Source organism: Hypomesus transpacificus, chromosome 14, assembly GCF_021917145.1.
Source record: "Hypomesus transpacificus isolate Combined female chromosome 14, fHypTra1, whole genome shotgun sequence".
NCBI lineage: Eukaryota > Metazoa > Chordata > Actinopteri > Osmeriformes > Osmeridae > Hypomesus > Hypomesus transpacificus.
Genome location: NC_061073.1, coordinates 16,379,570 through 16,401,558, shown reverse-complemented (window position 1 = coordinate 16,401,558; position 21,989 = coordinate 16,379,570). Strand labels below are relative to the sequence as shown.

Sequence of the window (21,989 nt, the reverse complement as noted above, 5' to 3'; positions counted from 1 at the left end):
AATAAATGATGTTGTTTATAATGAAGTTATCCAACATTTAATGTTTAGTTGTTTGCTTGATAAAAGGAGCACGACAGGGTAATCAGATATTACTTTAATGGCTTTTTATTTGACAACGCAAACACATACAGTATACCATTCTGAGTGGTTTTCTTCTCCGCTCCGGACCACCTCCATCACCTGTATTAACCAATAACAGCAATATATACGTGACATTTCACCAATCCAACTAATACACACTATTTGAGGATTTAAAACCGCCACATAATACAGTTTGAAATTCCCTATTAAACAAATGTGTTTGTAATGATTTATATTTGATGAATAATGATTAACTGAAGGAAAATCAACGTGTCTTAAAACAGCAGTTTTACCATTGGCCAATAATGTTATGATGGATGCGGCACTACATGACGGAGAAGAGAGAAAGAGAGAGAGAGAGGAACCATCGTCTCAGCAGACATCCTCACAATTCACGCTGGTTACATATCTGCGGCTTCACCCTACTGATGAGTTTAGCCAATAGATCCCATGGAAAATGCGGTCGGTGAGTAGCCCGGGCTATTTTATTCTGCTTCAAATGTCAAGGGACTGAAGGTATGCGTCGATGTAGATTGCAGTGATTGTATAGCTGTCATCAATGAGGTTCTTCCTTGCGGATCTGTTAAAAGGTCTAACATAGCTGAAAGTGGGTTTTTATCGAATGCATGGGAAAGCGCTCAGTCTATATATCAGACACTCGTATCTGCTTGAAAACGACGATGTAAACAGCACTAGGTGACAGGATATTTTCAAATATTTAATCAAATAATATGAATTACAATTATAGATATTTGAATATGGGATAAAGCCATGAATTAGCTTCCTCCAAGACACACTTTCAAATTGAGCAATTAACTCCGCTTTTACGTCAGTAGAATGGAACCTGTCAACCTGTCAGGTTTAAAGTCTATTGAAAACGTCTGCTTACAGTTGTCAGAGGAGCACAGTAACTTGTATGGACGAGTTCAACCATTCCCAGCCTGTGGTCCGCTAGGGTAATACAGGTGGGCGGCCAAACCAATGAAAACTAAAGTATGAAAAATGAATAAATATAAAAAATGTATATATACTAGTGGTGAATAATTATTAAAATTCTTATTCATCCGAGGATATTGTTAACTAGGCTATTTAATATCTACATGATTTAATACTAGTGTTAGACATATCCCGCTGCTCTTGCTAGTAGCCTGATACCTCTTACTTCCCATAAGCAAGTTTGTGAATCTAAAACTAGGTTTTTCTACATGTTTCAGAGCGTTTAGGTAAATTTGTACATGTTTAGTTCCTTCTCACGAACTGTGATTGTCTGAGGCTCAGTTTCACAATAAGTCTCAATATTTAAGATTCATATCAAGATGAACGTCAAGGATATTTGCTAATGGTTTGCTTAATGTTTACCAGGAAACCCCATGTATGCAGCTGGTTGTCCCCTGATATAATGGCCTTTTGGAGAAGAAATATTTACTTTGGTAGGTATGTCAGTAAAAAATAACCTTTTAGAAGAGATTTCTAATGTTAATCTTGAAATTACACTTAAAGCAGATAACACTATGGTTGTGCTTCAGACTTTCAGGTATTTTAATATTTGTATTCTCTGCTGTGCATTAAATAGGAAATAACTAGTAACTGTTTTTATTTATTGCGTGTGTGTGTGTAATGGGGAGGGACTTGTAAACAGTATCTGGCTCTATACCCACGTCTGCCTGACCTTCTGTAACCTATGCATCATTTAGGCTACTTACTAACTCCTAGGCATCCAAATGGTAGTCATGTATTCACATTTCTCTCACTGGTGCGCTCAATGCGGTGGCAATTGATAAACCTTTTTCTTTAAGAAGAAGGTTAAAAGAGGGTATGAAGGTGAAACCTGCAGGTAGGCTACATTAGCCATCTTTATGTTCTCATAGTTCTTAATGTTCTCACGGGTAGTTAGGAAGCCATGTCTGGACCAAGGTTGTCGAATGCAATGTTTTTTTTTAATTCACAGCAAGATACGATAGAAGCTAACATGTAAAATCTTAAATGTAATGTATAGTTATGGGTTGATAGTGTCATGGAATTTGTTTAGTCATGTTGTCAAGTAAATGATTATGGAAGGACAGCTTAAAATAATGATTTTGAATGTATCTGTTGATGAATACATCCATAACTTGATTTCTATGTTGATGTTTGTTTCTGTGTTTGCCCTATGACGATTTTTACATTTTACAGCTAACTAAATGTGTAAACAGAACAGAGGCGTCACACCAATTTCAGGAATAATCAATTATTAATTTCATCAACAGAAATGGATAGCTTGAGGAAGTCTGAGTGGAGAATGAGCAGTTCCCTTTCTCATGTTACACTGTGCTTTGCGAATGTGTTGTCCATCTCTTGGATGAACTATTATGTATCATTGAGGAATGATTTACCAACCTTCAAAAAACAGGTGTGGGTTGGAGTTGGGCTCGGGGCTATTCCATGGTTGATGTGAAACACAGTTTTGTTTTCTGTTAGTGGAACTTGCTTCTATGGAGAGTCTGTATGTGTGCTTGCCCACTTGGAAATGTAAGAAAGAGTATCAATGTATTATTATCAGTGCTTGGAATTCATTGAACTCTGTCTAATAAGTGTCTAATAATGCTCTAAAAAGTGTTTGTGTGTGTAAAACGCATGTTTTGTTCAGATGTCTTTACATACATTGTTGGTTGATTGTTTAGAGGCTGGATGAATCCATAGAGGTATGTTAAACATGATATCAATGTAATATCCATTTGTTTATCTTGTTGGAAAATCTCCCCTGAGATGAATTCCAAAACGGTGACTGTAACGTCAAGGCAAGTCCGGACAGTTTCCACATAGCGGAAACTTCCCACATGGGTGGAACCACTAGTGAGTTACATCAATCAGCTAATGCAGTGTGGGTTCATTACTTTTTGTGCAAGCATTTTGTACATCAGTGAGATGCTGTTGTATTTATGACATTGGACACGCATTTAGCATTTGGTCTGCTTTTGGTCCACCAGTCAAGAAAAGGCTAACTAATGTTAACTGACAGTGACAAAATGTAGTGGCATAGAGGTGAGAATGTTAATTTAACGGAGAAAATGCTGGAATTTGCATGGTAGAAATGCTGGACACAAGTTGTCAATTGACAGATCGCCGTTGCCAGGTTACTGTATACTTCAAAGGTGTGGATGGACTCTCACAGAGCCAAGCAGCTGTTACTGTTCCGATCCTCTGGCTTTGGATGCTTCATACGTTTGAGTCCTGTGTTTTGTTCTACAGTTAAGCACTGATTGTTTGTAAAATAACAGGCCTACTTGATTGTGGAGTATATTTGTGTTTAAGACTCCTGAAAGTGTGCATAAATGCAGAAAAAATGCGTCTCTGGAACAGAGCACATGGGTAAAATTCGCAATTGTTCTTGAGCACCAAAAATTATCTATCTAAAAAGATGTATTGAGGGTATTGCCTTTATCTCATTTTTTGTTTTGTTTTCAGAGGAAGAACGTCACGTAAAAGCCAATGATCGGGACTACAATGAGAAGTTTTCATACACTGTGAGTGAACTCCATTAGAGGACAACATGGGCCTGTCAACAAAGTGAGTTTACAGAGTAAACCAAGATTATGTCAAGGAAGGTAACTGACAAAAGTATTCTGTAAACTCGCTTTATGGAACAGGCCCCAGGAAATTGCCTTGGGATTTGTCTTCAGTGTTTAATATGTAATTGGGTTTAAATAAATGTAATAATTCTGAATGTTCTTTTTTCCAGGACAATCATATCAAAACCTCAAAGTACAACATATTCACCTTCCTGCCAATCAATTTGTTTGAGCAGTTTCAGAGGGTTGCAAATGCGTACTTCTTTGTGCTGTTGATATTACAGGTGGGAATTTAACCTTTCTATATAAAAAGCATCTTGCTTACCATATACCTGGACGCATACTTTTTATGAAGATGGAATACATTTCCCAACTGACAATTCGAACACTGTTTATATTTCAAACTGAATTAAGACAGTTGTCTGTGTTTGTAGTTGATTCCAGATATCTCCTCTCTCTCCTGGTTCACCACCATCGTGCCTTTGGTCTTAGTATTGGTCATCACAGCAGTGAAAGATGCCTCCGATGACTATGTGAGTTCATCACCCAATTTAAACTGCCACTCTTAACGTGTTCACGGTGATGCATTGTCAATCACTTTCACCAGCTAACCAGGTTGTGAATAGCTGTATGCCTTTGCACCACATGATTTCAGTTCCGCCATAAGAATGATCAACAGGTCAACAACCGCCAGTCCCAGGTGCTCATCAAGGGCAGGTTAGTTTAAACTTCACTAGATGTACTGCAGTGGAGTAGTTGGACAAATAGCTAGATTAGTTCATCACATGTGATGGGATTAAACTCCATATTAAAGGTGTTCTAAAATGTCTATATGTTTTTAGTTTGCAGAAGGAAAAATGGATGAATGTGCGTGTTGGAGATATCATCAAGATGGAAAATAACCAGTTTGTAGCTGTAAGTTGATTTTAATAGATACATGATCATGTGAGTGCACAACATAACCTTTCACGCAAAGATTCACACGTCACATAGATTCATCACTGACCATGATTTGGTTGATTTATCCATGTTTACATCCGAGAAGTTTACATTAGATTCTGCTACGTTTGAGTTTCATTGAAGAAGCAGTGATGGTTTATTGTTTTTGGTCTCCATAGGCAGACATATTGCTGCTCTCCAGTTGTGAGCCCTATGGATTGTGCTATATTGAGACAGCAGAACTAGATGGGTAAGTCTCCAGTTCTGACGGCAGTATGTCATGCTTTGTGATGGGACAGGCGCCACAGTAGAAACAGTTAAGTGTTGAAGGGGTAAACTGTGTGAACTCATTTCTGTTTTGAGGTCGAGTCACTTCGTATTTTTTCTGTTTTCACAACCGTCTTTAATGATTACTCAACACGTCTTCAGTCAGCGTCTCTCCACATTCTGTCCTGTGCAAACGAATCACGAATCACAAATCATGAATCATGAATCATGAATCCCGAATCCCGAATCCCGAATCCCCAACCCAAACCGAACTCCACAGTCAGTGAACACTGATCCTTGCATGTTACCATCGGTCTGTCATTTCACTTTGCAAGTAAGGTCTCTGTGTTTGTCTACACAGAGAAACAAATCTGAAGGTTCGGCAGGCTTTGACGGCAACCTCAGACCTGGGAGAAGACATCTCAAAGCTGGCTGATTTTGATGGTGATGCTTTTGCAGTATTCTGTGTTTGCAGACCTTTGTACTGAATGTCAAATGTCCTTGGCTCCCACCCTTCCTTTGATTTGATCCTGTGTGATTCTATTGACCTTAGGTTTGCTTGAATTACTCAATTAATTTATAAGTGTTTGATATACAGTACTTTCATGCTTTTCATGCACTTTTATGTCCCAAAGCTTAGTGATATATTTCCATTGATTTCTCTGAGCTATTATTAACTGGTGAAAGAGCTGCTCTCGCTCAAGGTTCTTTTAAGTTATCACACATCTAACGAATTCAAAGTGTTTTTGTTTTACCGTGTGAAAAAACATTATATAATTGTTTTTCTTGTTAGATGATTATTCTGAACAATACCGATCTACAGTACACATGAAGCTTAGTGTCTGGTTTCCTGTGGTGAATGTGTGTCGTCTGTGTTCCTTAGGGGAAGTAATATGCGAACCTCCAAATAACAAACTGGACAAGTTTACAGGAACGCTGTGCTGGAGAGATAACAAGTATCCACTGGATAATGATAAGATGCTTCTCAGAGGATGTGTCCTCAGAAACACAGAGTGGTGCTTCGGACTGGTCATCTTTGCTGGTATGTTGACGTTATTATGTATTATAACAGCAAACCATTATATGTAGTTTTTTTGTCTGGATACCTGAAATATCTGCTTCATCAAGGACTGCAAACTAAGCTGATGCAGAACTGTGGGAGGACTACATTCAAAAGGACCAGTATTGATAAGCTGATGAACACCTTAGTTTTATGGGTGAGATATTTTTGTATTCTCTAGAGCAATTTAGATTTTTTTATATATATATGTATTCATTTAGTACACAGGGGTGCAAGAAATCAAGCTCAGTTCTGAATGCAGTGTGTTTTTAATACAAATGCATTGATCTCCGCCTTCAGATATTTGGCTTTCTCATTTGCATGGGGGTCGTTTTGGCAATCGGAAACACCATCTGGGAACAGAGGGTTGGCAGAAGTTTCCGGGTGTATTTGCTCTGGGATCAGCCCCTGAACAACGTTGTGTTCTCTGGCTTCCTCACCTTCTGGTCTTATGTAATCATCCTGAACACAGTGGTACCCATCTCACTCTATGTCAGGTAAGGGTGGCAACGTGGAACAGAAACAACATAAAACAATACAAATGATTGCCATTTCAAATGTATAGACATGATACAGCTGTTCAACTCAGTAAATTCTATTCGCTTTATTAATCCTGACGACAAGTCAAGTGTTCAGTTAACGTACATAAGTTACATAATAAGTAATACCAGAGGTAACACAAACAATAGAATAAACACAAAAGCTACCCAATGGCCTCGTTTATTATTCAAATGTTACCTAAAAGCAGAGCAGTCCAACAGTTCCTCATTTCATTTTCAGTGTTGAGGTTCTTCGACTGGGTCACAGCTACTTCATTAACTGGGACAGGAAGATGTACTATCCCCAAAATGACACTCCGGCAGAGGCCCGCACCACCACCCTGAACGAGGAGCTGGGTCAGGTGGAGTTCATCTTCTCAGATAAGACAGGAACTCTCACCCAGAACATCATGGTCTTCAACAAGTGTTCCATCAATGGGAAGACCTATGGTACGCCATATAGACCATGCTGCTCTGAGATGTCTATTTCTTTTGAACGGGCTGTAATCCTTGTCCTCCTTCAGGTGACGTTTACGATGAATTTGGCCAGAGAGTAGAAATAACCGAGGTAACGCTGGAGAAAACTAGACCACGTAGAATACCATGAGTGGAGGGAAGACCATCAAATAATAACCTTCCGTGTTGGTCTGTACACCTCTAGAAGACCGCCTGTGTGGATTTCTCCTTCAACCCACTCAGTGACAAGAGATTCAGGTTCCATGACCGCAGCCTGGTGGAGGCTATAAAACTAGAAGAGCCTGCTGTGCAGGAGTTCTTCAGGCTGCTGGCCTTGTGTCACACAGTCATGCCAGAGGAGAGGACTGAAGGTACATGCATGCTCACGTCTGATATCAACTGAATCATCTCTTGCCATGGCAACGGGATAGTTCTCACATCTTATTGGTTGACAATAAACCTTTCCATAGTTCGAATCAAGATATTACTGCGCATCCACATGGATTATTAGTAAACTTTTTCATTCCTTAACACTTAGATAAAATTCACTGCATCTCTACTGAAAATAAAGTATCAACATGATATTGTCTTGCCGCTAGTTGGCTAGTCAGCATGACATTAGTAAAGAAAACCTAAAGATAAAGATAAAACACAAAGAAAACAAGCTGATTCAAACAACTGTGCCAGGGGCATCACGTTGGCTGGGCGACAGGTCTATAACTGCATCACAACCCACGGGTTATTAGGCGATACACCACACCTTCTCGTGGTTGCTTTAGTACAGAGAATACAGCCATAACTCACTATGTTGTTTGTGATGGACATGTTGAATTGTTTGTGTCACATGAAGGGAACCTGGTGTACCAGGCCCAGTCACCTGACGAAGGAGCCCTGGTCACGGCTGCACGCAACTTTGGGTTTGTCTTCCGATCCAGAACGCCAGAGACCATTACTCTATATGAAATGGGCAAGGCCTACACCTACCAGCTTCTGGCTATACTGGACTTCAACAACGTGCGCAAGAGAATGAGTGTCATTGGTTAGGTCTTCATTTTTCAAAGCAAGGCTCTCGTTTGCTTGCATTTAAACTTGTAAAACATGTAGATGATTTGCAGTATTTTTTCTTAGAATATTTGGAATACCCTCCAAGTCTTCATTACACAACAATTATGTTTATGTTGTAGAAAGTATACTCTTAAGATAAGACAAAAAATATTCATTATCAGATGCTTTTATCCATAGCAACATACAAGAGGGCGAGATTTGAATCTGCAACCCTTTGGAATGCAGTCATGCTCTATAGCCCTCTCCCATATAGACAATGGCATGAGGTTGTTATTTGATCAGCTGGTGGACACTGAAAATGTCATGAAGTTATGTTTGCATCCCTTTGTTATCTAGTGAGGAACACACAGGGACACATCAAGCTGTACACTAAAGGAGCTGACACCATCATTTTTGACCGACTGGACTCTTCAAATGAAGATTTAATGTATACTACCTCAGAGCATCTAAACGTATGTTTTTTAAAGTTCAAATTGAAAATAAATACCAAAGGAAGAGTATTTTTTCTGTTTTCCAATAACCACACAATAACATACTTTATGTTTACCATGCAACAATGTTCAGAGTATTTAATAATCAGATTACGTCTGTTGTAGGAGTTTGCTGGAGAAGGGTTAAGAACACTGGCTCTGGCCTACAAAGATTTGGATGAAGATTATTTTGAAGAGTGGATTAAGAAACTCCACAGTGCCAGGACTGTGATAGAGAACCAGGAGGATCTCCTCAATGGGCTCTATGAGGAGATTGAACAAGGCCTAATGGTAAGATCTGTCAAACTGTCAGCTTTACTTTATCTCTAAACAAATTTCATAACATTTATTGATTCAGATCCCTGTTAAAATGATATTCTGTCGGAGGATGGGCCAAGGAACGCACCACAATGAAAAAGAGTTGACTTCGTTTATTAATCGAGCTGCTCGGATCAGGTCACCACGACAGGCAAAGTAGTTGGCATGACTGACAAACATGTCCCTCAGATGAACATTATATGCATGAGCAGGACCATGCAAATATAGTAACCACCAAAACATATCCTTAAACGGTAGGCATTCCACAACTTAAGGCATAGGAAGAACAACACACAGGTGGTGCAGTCATCACTCATCGTTTATACTATTTTCTGCATGTTGCTCTGTCTAAAGGTTAAAGTGCACATTCTCCTATCTATATGTGTATTGTCCGAGACCTGCTGCTTGACCTCTTGACCACAGCAAGAGACAACCTCACACATGTATAGAAAACCCACGTATCAATCCCTTATCCTGTCTCAAGCTCTTAGGTGCTACAGCAGTAGAGGACAAACTTCAGGACGGAGTACCTGAAACCATTGCCTGTTTAAGCCTGGCTAACATTAAGATATGGGTCCTCACTGGGGACAAACTAGGTAAACACATACTCATACTATGACTATCCTTGTTAACTCCGGAAAGAACTTGTGTTGAGCGTGCGTCGTATGTGGTTACAGAAACTGCAATGAACATCGGCTACTCCTGCAACATGCTGCGCGATGACATGAACGAGGTCTTCATCATCTCAGGTGACACGCTGTTGGAGGTTCAGCAGCAACTCAGGTGAGCCCAACAAGACACCTTCACACACAATATATTGTTATTCCCAAAACAACTTCGCCCCTAGAGGTGTAGGGCTAGATTAGTAAGGTTAGTAGTAGTACCATCACTATGCCAACTGGTCCCAGTGGTAATCTATGAGAAATGCCCTAACAGTGTAGTATCTTTGGGAGATAACTGCAAATCTGTTTTCCTCTCTCCTCAGAAGTGCCAAGGAACACATCCTTGGGCTGAGCAGAGTCAGCAACGGATTTGATGTTGAGAAGACAGATGCGTGTTTTGATGACTCAGTGTTTGAGGAAACCATTATTGCAGAATACGCCTTAATTTTCAATGGACACAGTCTGGTAAGGGTCTCCCACAGTATCCGAAAGTGTTTAGATCAAATGAGTCATGTAAACAAACAAATTAATTTCATAGTCGTTGTAAAGTGTTCCTTTACTAGTGTGTTCTGCTTACATGTTCATAATGGGTTTAGTCGTGTTTGTGAAAACACTGCACATGCTCATATGTGACTTATTGACCTGCGTGTACAACATGCACAGTGTCATGTTTTCCTTTGCTGGCTGCTCACTGTGCTAGTTGGTAATGAAGCACAGTCTTAGCGTGCTGGGAGTCCCCAGCCCAGTGACAGCCTCAAATTACAACCCAGTTCCCTGCAGGAGGGCCCCTCCCTTAGGTATTGCTAATCCTGGAAATGACACGTCTGCTACAACAGCCCCACGTAGCTCTGCTGCAGGTTGCTTCTGTAGGGGGGCTCGGCTCTGACGCTTCAGGGTGGTGATGATGATCATTAACAGGGTCTAATGTGACTGCCTTGCAGGCCCAGGCTCTCCAACCTCAGCTGGACCAGCTGCTGCTGGACACAGCCTGCATGTGTAAAACGGTCATCTGCTGCAGGGTCACGCCCATGCAGAAGGCCCAGGTGGTGGAGCTGGTGAAGAGGTCCAAGAGGGCCGTTACCCTGGCGATAGGAGACGGAGCCAATGATGTCAGCATGATCAAGAGTGAGGGCTTCTCTTTAAAAACTTTCGTTTTTTTGGGGTGTTGCAAAGATAATTACATTTAGTCATTTAGCAGACGCTTTAATCCAGAGCGATTTGCAGTAAGTACAGAGACATTCCCCCGAGGCAAGTAGGGTGAAGTGCCTTGCCCAAGGACACAAATTCATTTTTCACGGCCGGGAATCAAACCGGCAATTTTCTGATTAATAGTCCGATTCCCTAACCGCTCAGCCATCTGGCCCCATCTGATAATTGAAATACTAAGCATGGAGATCACTGAATATCTGTACAATCTGCTGTGTGACTGTGTGGTGCTGTGCCTGCAGGTGCTCACATTGGAGTTGGCATAAGTGGACAGGAGGGCATGCAGGCCGTTCTGGCGTCTGACTACTCTTTTGCCCAGTTCCGCTTCCTGCAGCGCCTCCTACTGGTGCACGGACGATGGTCCTACTTTCGTATGTGCAACTTCCTGTGTTATTTCTTTTACAAGAACTTTGCCTTCACGTTGGTGCATTTCTGGTTTGGGTTCTTCTGTGGTTTTTCAGCACAGGTGAGACATTTTTATATTTCACATTTAGGTAAGAATTTGTGTCAGACAAAAGTAATACTAGCATTTATTAAATTAATCCCTTTATCCCTTGTTTTCTCAGACTATTTATGACCAGTGGTTTATTACCCTCTTCAATATAGTCTATACATCCCTGCCAGTCCTTGCTGTGGGCATATTTGATCAGGTAAAACCTTTTCTATAATACTTTTGATATTGTAATTATTCTTACATATTTTACAGGTTCACTCAATTCATATTTAAGGATAACGATGTAAATGATGATAATAAGAATCGATATCAGGCTTTTCTCAAAACACTTTTCGTTTTCTTCCACACCGGACTAAAGTCCATTTATCTTTCAGCAGTTCCTATGGCAACTTCCTGAGCCATCTTTTACTTTCCTATTCGTTTTTCTTTTCAAGATTCTGTCCCGTCAGACAGGTGAATATCGAACATGCCATGTCATCTTTTTGCCTTTTCAAAATACACTTCCTCCAGGACCTTATGCCTCGTCATCCATCCTAAATCTTCCTAAAATAACTAACCCTCCTCTCCATCCAACCTAGAATACATCACATTAGTTGATATCGTATATTCACAGAGTAAAATCAAGTCAAACAAACAGACGTTGCTCACAATAGACTGTACGTTTGTTTTTCTAAGGACGTCAATGAGCAGAACAGTCGCAGATACCCAAGTTTATACAGGCCTGGACAGCTCAACCTCCTGTTCAACAAGAGGGAGTTTTTTCTCTGCACTTTGCAAGGGATGTGCACCTCTTTCGTGCTCTTTTTCATCCCCTACGGAGCTTTCTCCATCTCAGTGGGGGACGACGGGTCACGCATCTCTGACCAGCAGGCATTTGCTGTCACCATAGCGACATCCTTAGTCATTGTGGTTAGTGTCCAGGTAAGATCACATTATTACAGTGCCGTGCTGTACTTGCCCTATTTTATGTCAAAGGAAAGGAGATGGGTTTGTTTACATGTCCTCTCATTGTTTAGTGTCTCTCAAAGTAAAACCTGTTGTTCGTGCAGGGGTGTGACAGTGTTTGAACCTACAGTGACTGTGTCAGTAATCTTTGTTATTCACAGATAGTGAATTTTGTTCAAACCATACACTGATACAGTATGTATGTCTAGAGCATGTCATTGTTTTTTCCCCTCACAGATTGGACTGATCACAAACTACTGGACTGCTGTGAACCACTTCTTTGTGTGGGGTAGCCTGGCAGTCTACTTTGCCATATTATTTGCTTTGCACAGTGATGGCATTTTTGGCATTTTTCCTAACCAGTTCTCTTTTATTGGTGAGTGCAAAACTCTTGGAATGAACTCTTTGAAGAGTTTCAAGTTTCCATAAAGAAACTGGTGTCCTAGTTTGTGTCGTCGTTCTAATGTGTCAACAGGAGCTGCCAGGAACTGTCTTAGTCAGAAGAATGTGTGGTTGGTCATTCTTCTCACCACTGTGGTGTGCGTCATGCCGGGTTTGGCTGTTCGCTTCCTAAGGGCTGACCTTCATCCCACACACACTGAAAAGGTCAAGAGAACTTGAAGCAAACTCTAATATTTCACTTGGTTTACAATTGTAGTGAGAGAAGAACTCAGAAATCCTTTCATTTCGATGTATTTCAATTTTTTAACATCCTGTACATTGCTGTTGTGAAAATGAATGCTTGTAGTACAGGGAATTTCAGTGAACATGTGACATGTAGTGAAGATATGACTTCACAGTGTTATCAGGTGCTGGGGTGGGTAGAGCTCAGTGGGAGGGCATGTCACTGCAGTTCTAAAGGCCACAGGTTACTTACTCCCCTTGTACATCACTTTAGTCATACGTGTCTGCTAAATGAACTACATATAGGCACATGAGTTCCACGTGACATTGTTCTGTCCTCGCAGGTACGCCTCCTGCAGCAGGCCAGCAGGAAGCAGGCACCGCAGCAGCAGAACCTGCGACGTGTACGCAGGACCAGCTCCCGACGCTCAGCCTACGCCTTCGCTCATCAGCAAGGGTACGGAGAGCTGATCACCTCAGGGAAGAACATGAGGGTGACCCCTGCCCCCTCCTCTCCATCCGCCGGGGGGGTCCAGGACAGCCCCAGGGGCCTCAGTACCGGGTTGAGGAAGAATGACATAACAAGTGTCTCTGATGAAGGCACTGGGGGTTCAGAGAGTAGGTGTTTGAGCGCAGACCACGGTCTGCACAAGCAGCACACTGAGGAAGGTCTCTCTGGGTGATTATCACCGCACACAAACATCACCAGCACATTCTGAAGGAATCAGCGCAGGGATGCATGATGTATGTCCTTAGATTTTCCACACTCTATAACACTAAATGACAAACATGGACCTCATGTTATAGATGTGTTCAGGAGCAATCTGTGGAGTCCCAGTGGATTCGGGTCAACGACCATGTGATGGAGACTTAAATGGACTGCATACTCAATGTGATGAATTATGTACTGAACTGTATGTCTGTCTAAAATGTAATGATTTACATTCTGTATATACAAAAACTGAATAATTGGTAGAATATGTATTGAACACATCCATATGTTTGACAACATTTTGCTATTGACAGTGAATGAAACAAAGTTGACAAAGTTGACAAAGTTGACTAACTTTTTATATAAAATTATTCTCAATGCACAGAGCTTTCATTTGATATGGATACCTCAACCAAGATCAGATTCAGGAAGCAGAAAATGAAAGACGCTCAGTCTACGAACAAAAGAAGAACAGTGAATGGAGACTAGCTGTTCCTTTTGCAGCTCTTTCTATTTAGGAGTTAAAAAAAAAAAAAAAAAAAAAAACTGTCTTTGTAAAAATATAAATGTAAAGAATCAAGACGCTCCTTAAAAGTGTTCTGCAGTCTCTGCACCTACTCAGTGGAAATCCAAACATGGTGAAAGCTTGATGTTGAGGATAATGTTGATGTTCTTGCTGTCAGCACTTTCTAACCTAATTTCCCAATGTGCTGAATGCACACTCTTCCATGGTTTCTGGATTGTACAAATGATTTGCTGTTTTTATTTCCTGCCTGTACTTTACACCTTAAGTGCTACCATTCAAATGTTTATTGCATCCATTTATATTTTCGAAAAGCCGAAGATAGATTCTTGTTTACACGCGTGTTGCTTATACATATTCTCACCAAGCAAAGCTATTTCAATTACTGATTTATTTTCTTTTGTGATGGGTATAGATTTATATACTGCAGGAAATAAACTTCTCGTTGCTATTCTTCATAAACTATTTATTGAAATTACACCCCAGATAGCAAACATACATCACTGTAACCATTATAAATTGTATACTTTACTATTGGAATGTATACAGTGTAAATCATGAGAGAGACCCTTTAAAATGTAATTCCAAAAATGCAGAAATAGATGCAGTGTCAGAGAAAAAGTACAAAATTCCCTTTGTAATTACCAATCTGATAAATTATACGTTTATAATTGCTATTGATTGTCAATAGCAATTTTGACCTCAAATCTGATTGAGCATTACACAAAAGTATGAAAGCTGAATTCCCTTCCTTATGTTGTGCAACAGTTTTACCCACCATTAATTATGAAAAACCTTTAAAAGTGTGGTATGAAGTTAGGTCATTCACTTTGTCCAGAAATGAGCAGATCATCTGGTCAAAAGGTTCTACGCAGGTGAAGACCCCTTCGTCCACATCACTGTTCCAGAAAAATGGCTGCTCCTCCTCCGGGCTTGGACACAAACAGACTCTGTTTCTCCAGAGCTGTTCGTCGGGAATCTGGCATGTAGTACTGCTCCCGAACCCTCTGTAGGAAGGGCTCTACCTTCTCACTGGGTACCATGGAGACGGCACAGCCTCCCCACCCGGCCCCAGTGAGCCGAGAGCCCACAGCCCCCGAGTTCCTGGAGCCAAAAGAAGCACTTCTATTCTCAGCATGAATAAATATAGCATGCGGACAAGTCCATTTTAAATACTAAATGAGTTGGCTGCATTCATTTGTTACCTTTCGTTTTCGTTTCATTTTAACAACTGAAAAAGGGAGTCAATCTGTCGTACTTACAGACATATGTCCACAAGTTGGTCGAGTTCCGAGCAGCTGCACTCGTATAGGTCCCTGCAGCTTGCGTGACTCTGGTTCATCAGGTCTCCTAGGAGCTGAACGGCCCCAGCTGGTGCAGAATCGCACACACTCTTAAACTGGAGCACCCGGGCAGCCTCACCATAAACATGCCTGGCACGCTGGAACAGCTTGAAGTGGGTCACTGCCAAACACAGGGGAGAGGAGAGCTCCATGCATATCAAATCTGTGTTATAGGTCACACAATGGTGAGATGATAAGTGACAGGTGGACATTCTACTTCCTGGATAGCCCAAATCCATTTATTCAATATATGAACTGATTATGCTCTTTTGAGATGGGCTAGCGTTGCTTTTGACAGTCTCTCACCATGCTGGGTATTGGCACTGAGCAGGCCCTCACACAGCTGCTCAGAGGTGATGCCCAGGACCTTGCAGATCTCATCTCTGCTGTAGGGCTCCGGATGCAGCACCTCCTCCACCAGGCCCAGCATCTCCTCCAGGGAGGTATCTAGCTGTGTCTGGACCTCAGCCAGCTTCAGAAGGTTGTTCCCCTCCAGGCCCCGGGCCTTAGCCAGCATCTGAGTTCACACCAGCCTCCTCAGTTAACGCTGCACTCTAACTCATCTTTCACTTGATTACTAGAACTTACACATACTTCTTACTCATACCTCTGTTAAATATTCTGTCTGGCACTTGCCAATATTCTCTGTCTTGTGTTTTCTTTATACATAGTTTCGAAACACTGACAGAACTTGACATCGTGATTTTGGGATTAAGGGAACAGCACCAGATTACCTTGGTGGCTATCCGGCACTCTACGACACGAATGTTGAAGTGAGATGTAGCGGCTTTGTTCATCTCTACGCAGGAGTTAGAGATGACAAACACTGCTCCTTCAGGGAGCCTGACGTCAGAGGCCCGCAGAGGGTGGAACTCTATGAGCTTTGCCTGAGACACGACAGACAAACAACTTTATCACAAAATAGTGAAATTGACTGCAAGATTTCTGTTAAACATGACGTCTTTACTCAATTCCCTCACATTAAAACTCTGTATAGAAACCATGCAGAGACATGAGCAGCATAGTGAAAATGTGTAGTGTGACTTTAAGTGTTGTGCTAGTCATGAGATATGTGAATTGTAATGATTGTTTACAGTTCCCCCCTCTGCCAGGAAAGAGATCGACTGGTCCATACCGCCGCCCTCTGTGCCAATGTAGCGCTCACATTTGGCACAGATCTCAGCAAGCGCCACCTGGAGGACACAAAATGGGTCCTTTGCATTTAGTCAACTTGTACTATTATGCATTGATCTTACACTTTCCCTGTTAACAAACATTTTACCTTAGAGAGAGACTCGTGATTAGCCTCCATTGTCAGGAGACCTGCACAGCACACCAGGGCACTTGAACTGGAAAGTCCCGAACTTGGAGGGACAATCCCATCCACCACACACCGCATCCCAGCCAGAGGAGACAAACCCAAGTGATCCTAGTCATGATTGGACAATGCCTTGGATTACTATTAGATAAGGTAGATAAGGTTAATTCTATGATCATTCTTATGGTAAAACCAGAATGATATTCATGTTTGTTTGTTCAGTACATACCTGAACGCCCTTAACACCACAGAGAAAGTAATAATGCCACTGAGGGTTGTCTTGGTTTATCCTGATATCCTTGCTAGAGACGGTGAAATCCCTGCAAAACATCCACAACATTTTGTTTGGAAAACTAACTTTATTAACTGAAGAACAAAAGAAACAACATCTGCATTTAGATTGATGATGTCTCTTACTTGTATTTGGGATTTGCATTAGCCAACTGAATTGTTTGGGAATCGTTGACTGAGACCGCTGCAAGAATATTCTGTTCAATCGCCATTGGGAGAACAGCATAGCCGCAGTAATCAATATGCTCCCCTGATAATCAAATCATATTATGAGGCTCAGTTCAGTGTTACTTGCAATTTGGACTGCACAATTCCTGTTATCACTCTCACCTATTAAATTAACTCTCCCAGGAGCACAGGCATAGAACTGGGGAGGCTCTCCATACATTTTCTGAAAGGTCTTTTTTAAGTTTTGCAACCTGTAAATAGGACAGTGGAAAATACATAAGTAGGGAGTAGCTTGACAGACTGGAACAGTCCACCAGCCCTGGCCAACTGCTAACATGCACTCTTACTTGAAGGTATATTTGTTATCAATGCTGATTCGTTATATGTTCTGTGAATTTAGCTAAGATTAACTCACCTTTCATTTGAAGTCATAACAACTTGTAACTTCGGTGGATGTGTGGCCATATCTTATCTAATCACTTTGCCCCGCAAAATAATACTAATTGTATCAATAGATGTACTTAACTCGAAGCTGGCTGCAATGTGTGAGACAGAATGAATACAACAAAGTATCAGCTGACTGTCACAAGAGTATCCCGGAAATACGAAAGATACTCGTTGAAAATCACTTCTGCAAACTGATATTCTAGCCGTTTAGAAAAGTATCTGTCTCTGTGACTACTGTACCTATATAAATGACACTATGTAACTTGTTAGATATAATGTCAGAGAGGGAGATAACGCGGAAGACTGAAATCCGGGCTAGTTCAAATAATCGGAATGCTCTCTGCAAAGCACTGTGGGGGGATGACGTAGCAGCTACGACGTCGAGAACAACAAACTGGTTTAGAACGGAGTGGTGACTGCAAGATCTGGCCCGCGAGCTTGCTAGCTACATTTGTGAAGCATGTCTGATATGGAAGATGACTTCATGTGCGACGATGAGGAAGATTATGATCTGGTAAGCGTAAGTAAATAATGGCTCGTTATTGTCTCGATAAATATGATTATCTACAGGTTTACAATGCACATTCTCACAAACTACAACTGGTCACTACTAGTCCTAGCCAGCAAGCTAGCAAGCTAGCAAACAATCTAGTTTTCTCTGTAAGTTTAGCTAACAACATTGTGTAACCAGTGTGTTTTTTTTAATGGTACAATTCTATTCAACCCTTTTGACCAGCTAAAAAGTAGCAGGTAATGTCCGGGCTGCAGGATCTTAGCGTATAGCATAGTATAACAGAGTATAGCAGCACAGTGACATCATGTTATGACAGTGTGTCCTATAATACCGCCTCACTCAGGAATATTCGGAGGACAGCAACTCCGAACCCAATGTTGATTTGGAGAATCAATATTACAACTCGAAGGCACTGAAAGAAGACGACCCCAAGGCAGCTCTAAGTAGCTTTCAAAAGGTAAGCAAAATGGTCGTTTCTGTTGGGTGGTGTGCAAACTGGTACACATCTTGCTGTAAAGTTCATGTCTCTGATATCCAGGTGCTGGAACTTGAAGGTGAAAAAGGAGAATGGGGTTTCAAGGCCTTGAAACAAATGATCAAGATCAACTTTAAACTGGTAATCAGTGTTTCGATTACTCTGCCCTGCTGTCACAACAACTGCCCATCGTTTATGCCAGAATACTATTCAAATATTTATTTTATTTTATCTACAGACAAACTTTCCTGAAATGATGAATAGGTACAAACAGCTTTTAACCTACATTCGGAGTGCAGTTACAAGGAACTACTCAGAAAAGTCCATTAATTCGATCCTTGATTATATCTCAACATCAAAACAGGTATTTTATACAATGTTACAACTTATGTCCGGTTATTCTTGTCATATTCCAAACTGTTTGTTTGCAGTATGCCTATTTTACTGATGTTTGTTTACTTACAGATGGACTTGCTGCAGGAGTTTTATGAAACAACTTTGGATGCATTAAAAGATGCCAAAAATGACAGGCTTTGGTTTAAGACGAACACTAAGGTACAGCACTAACGACAAGAAAGCCAGTTCCTACTAAATTACTCAGAATAATGTTCCTATTCTTACCATTATTTGTTGGCATATGTCCTTGTTGTACAATGCAAACTATATTTAGGGATCAATCGTAAAGTTATTGACAGATCGTTTAGTTCAGTTACCTTGTTTCTGTGCTTGTCAAGCTTGGGAAGCTGTACCTGGAGAGAGAGGAGTACGGGAAACTGCAGAGGATTCTCAGGCAGCTGCACCAGTCATGTCAGGTAAAGATCAGATGGCTGGGGGTCAGATGGCTGGGGGTCAGATGGCTGGGGGTCAGATGGCTGGGGGTCAGATGGCTGGGGGTCAGATGGCAGGGGGTCAGATGGCTGGGGGTCAGATGGCAGGGGGTCAGATGGCTGGGGGTCAGATGGCTGGGGGTCAGATGGCTGGGGGTCAGATGGCTGGGGGTCAGATGGGTGGGGGTCAGATGGGTGGGAATCGGGCTATTAATCAGAAGGTTGCTGGTTTGTGCCAAAAACTGACGTTGTGTCCTTGGGCAAGGCACTTCACCCTACTTGCCTCGGGGGGAATGTCCCTGTACTTACTGTAAGTCGCTCTGGATGAGAGCGTCTGCTAAATGTAAATGTAAAGATGCACTGTTATGAAGTCACATGAGTCATGAATTATGATTTAACCCTTCACTCCCTTTCCTCTATGCACTGGTTTATTATAGACAGATGACGGGGAGGATGATCTTAAGAAAGGAACTCAGCTACTGGAGATTTATGCCCTTGAGATTCAGATGTATACGGCACAGAAGAACAACAAGAAGCAGAAGGCCTTGTACGAACAGTCCCTGCACATCAAGTCTGCTATCCCACATCCTCTCATCATGGGAGTGATCAGAGGTACAATTTAACACCTCCACGGTTCAGTGTTTTACACAGAAAAGTTACTCATAGGCTGCACATGATCAGTGTTAATCTCTGTTGTATGTTTTAGAGCTTGATCCTTTTAACATTATAATGTTTTAACCTTTAGAGGAGTGAGTTCTAAATATTACCGACGCTGCCAGCAGAGTGAGTTATTTTTTCGAAACGAAAGCTAGCTAGCTTTAGTTAGCTTCCGTTACCTAGCAACCTAGCATAATACTCGTAGCAATGCTACTACCTGCTAGTATTACTTGTTAGCCTCCCAATTGTAAATTTTGAAGCCATACTATAGCGTTTGTCATATCGTTTTTGTCTATCGGAAAATAGTCGGTTGGAATGTTCAGAATCACATATGTGTGACGGTACTCTGTGGGGCCCGCTTTCGAACAATCACATATACCCAAAGCTTCTAATTAACGGGTTAATGACTGTGGTGTTTGTCGTCATCAGAATGTGGAGGGAAAATGCATCTGAGAGAAGGTGAATTTGAGAAGGCTCACACAGACTTCTTTGAAGCTTTCAAAAATTATGACGAATCAGGAAGCCCTAGAAGAACAACCTGCCTGAAGTACCTGGTGTTGGCCAATATGCTGATGAAATCTGGAATCAACCCCTTTGACTCTCAAGAAGTAAGATCATCATACCCCAAAACATTTATGTATGGGTAAAGTCATACCATTGTGTTCCAGGCACTCGAATGCTAGTATTTGGTAATAATATTTGCGTGACATTTGGGTAATTTGTTCATCTAAAATCTCTTCATAGGCCAAGCCATATAAAAATGACCCAGACATTCTTGCCATGACAAACTTGGTAAGGTAAGTATGCTAAACAAAAACAAAAAAACTGTTCTGTGGTAAAAAGTTTAGTTTAGAAATGTTGAACAAACAAAAAATTGAACAATTTGCACGTGTTAATATACTTTTCTTTCTCTAGTGCCTACCAAAACAATGACATCACAGAGTTTGAGACAATTCTGAAGACAAATCACAGCAATATAATGGATGACCCATTCATAAGGGAACACATAGAAGGTATTCTTGTTTATTTTTTTGTATAATTTATTCATTTTCATTCACTTTTATATTGATCAAATGGTTAGTGTACATTTTGTCAATTTAATTACATTTTCGTATTACCGCTGATCAATCCTTTTTTCTGACTTGTCTTGCAGAGTTGTTACGTAACATTAGAACACAAGTGCTCATCAAGGTGATCAAGCCTTACACTAGAATACACATCCCTTTCATCTCAAAGGTAAGATCACTCCAAGATCTCTTTTCAGTTTGAAAACATGAAACATTGAAACTGAACTGATTGCAAAACATATTTCTTGTCTACTTAAGGAGTTAAACATCGATGTGTCAGATGTTGAGAGCTTGCTGGTACAGTGCATTCTAGACAGGTAAGCTGATGTTGAATGTTTTAAAACAATATATATTTTTATTTGATAAACAAAAAGTAGTGATTCATTGATATGATGACGTAGGAGACATTTTTAACATTTTGGATTTTCGCCTTCTAGCACAATCAATGGCCGAATTGACCAAGTCAACCAACTGTTAGAGCTGGATCATCAGAAGAGAGGAGGGGCACTGTACATCGGGTTAGATAAATGGTCAAATCAACTGAACACACTTAACCAGGCCATTGTTAGCAAATTAGCCTGAAGATTTTGATCAATTCACTGTGTTTGTCAACATTAAGATGGATTATGTTTATTTCTGACATAGTAATAGACATAGACACGATATAAAAGCCAACTCTGGAATTTGTGGCAAGTTTTTACTTCCCTGATTGTCAACACGTATTGTATTTATTTATTTTACAATATGGATTATGGAAACTTCAAATTGCATTTATTATAATGAACTTTTTGTTGTTGTTTGTTTTGTCATCATGTCCACTTTCATACAAGATATGTTAAACAGACTTGAACGCTGTAGAACAGTGGTCTTCAATCCTGGGCTGAAGGCCACTGCTGTAGAAAATGCGCTCAACATTTTACTCGATTAAATTACTTATTTAATATTTTTGAGGCAATGTTCTGCTTTGTTTCTCAATATAAATACACCACTAAATGCATTGTTCAGTGTGCCTG

The 21,989-nt window shown here is 40.9% G+C and overlaps 3 protein-coding genes across 5 annotated transcripts; 2 read left to right on the top strand and 1 right to left on the bottom strand.

Moving 5' to 3' along the window:
- Nucleotides 1–424: 424 nt before the first annotated feature.
- On the top strand, nt 425–13,900 carry atp8b4 (ATPase phospholipid transporting 8B4). 2 transcript variants are annotated; one of them, XM_047033617.1, is made up of 29 exons: nt 425–547; nt 973–1,046; nt 1,444–1,511; nt 3,526–3,584; nt 3,800–3,913; nt 4,064–4,162; nt 4,285–4,346; nt 4,472–4,544; nt 4,748–4,818; nt 5,197–5,279; nt 5,719–5,877; nt 5,964–6,052; nt 6,196–6,392; nt 6,676–6,884; nt 6,959–7,002; nt 7,096–7,261; nt 7,741–7,929; nt 8,292–8,407; nt 8,552–8,716; nt 9,228–9,339; nt 9,421–9,526; nt 9,729–9,870; nt 10,347–10,530; nt 10,854–11,077; nt 11,178–11,261; nt 11,741–11,986; nt 12,248–12,386; nt 12,486–12,616; nt 12,979–13,900. In XM_047033617.1, the coding sequence occupies exons 3-29, from the start codon at nt 1,481–1,483 to the stop codon at nt 13,315–13,317; spliced, it is 3,633 nt and encodes a 1,210-aa protein (XP_046889573.1). In that variant the 5' UTR covers nt 425–547; nt 973–1,046; nt 1,444–1,480; the 3' UTR covers nt 13,318–13,900. The 2 variants fall into 2 exon arrangements, with proteins under 2 accessions (XP_046889573.1, XP_046889572.1); XM_047033616.1 differs by lacking the exon at nt 973–1,046.
- Nucleotides 13,901–14,126: 226 nt separating this feature from the next.
- Nucleotides 14,127–17,496, bottom strand: galk2 (galactokinase 2). Its single transcript, XM_047033618.1, has 10 exons — nt 17,405–17,496; nt 17,152–17,240; nt 16,948–17,071; nt 16,760–16,850; nt 16,495–16,641; nt 16,307–16,405; nt 15,947–16,099; nt 15,519–15,729; nt 15,132–15,333; nt 14,127–14,973 (listed from the first exon to the last, which is right to left on the bottom strand). Exons 1-10 carry the CDS (start codon nt 17,452–17,454, stop codon nt 14,766–14,768), a joined length of 1,374 nt encoding a protein of 457 aa, XP_046889574.1. The 5' UTR covers nt 17,455–17,496; the 3' UTR covers nt 14,127–14,765.
- Nucleotides 17,497–17,807: 311 nt separating this feature from the next.
- cops2 (COP9 signalosome subunit 2) lies at nt 17,808–21,973 on the top strand. 2 transcript variants are annotated; one of them, XM_047033619.1, is made up of 13 exons: nt 17,808–17,956; nt 18,294–18,407; nt 18,489–18,566; nt 18,664–18,789; nt 18,891–18,980; nt 19,160–19,237; nt 19,690–19,864; nt 20,339–20,517; nt 20,654–20,706; nt 20,825–20,922; nt 21,063–21,145; nt 21,235–21,293; nt 21,414–21,973. In XM_047033619.1, the coding sequence occupies exons 1-13, from the start codon at nt 17,897–17,899 to the stop codon at nt 21,556–21,558; spliced, it is 1,338 nt and encodes a 445-aa protein (XP_046889575.1). In that variant the 5' UTR covers nt 17,808–17,896; the 3' UTR covers nt 21,559–21,973. The 2 variants fall into 2 exon arrangements, with proteins under 2 accessions (XP_046889575.1, XP_046889576.1); XM_047033620.1 differs by having other exon boundaries at nt 17,859–17,950.
- Nucleotides 21,974–21,989: the final 16 nt, after the last annotated feature.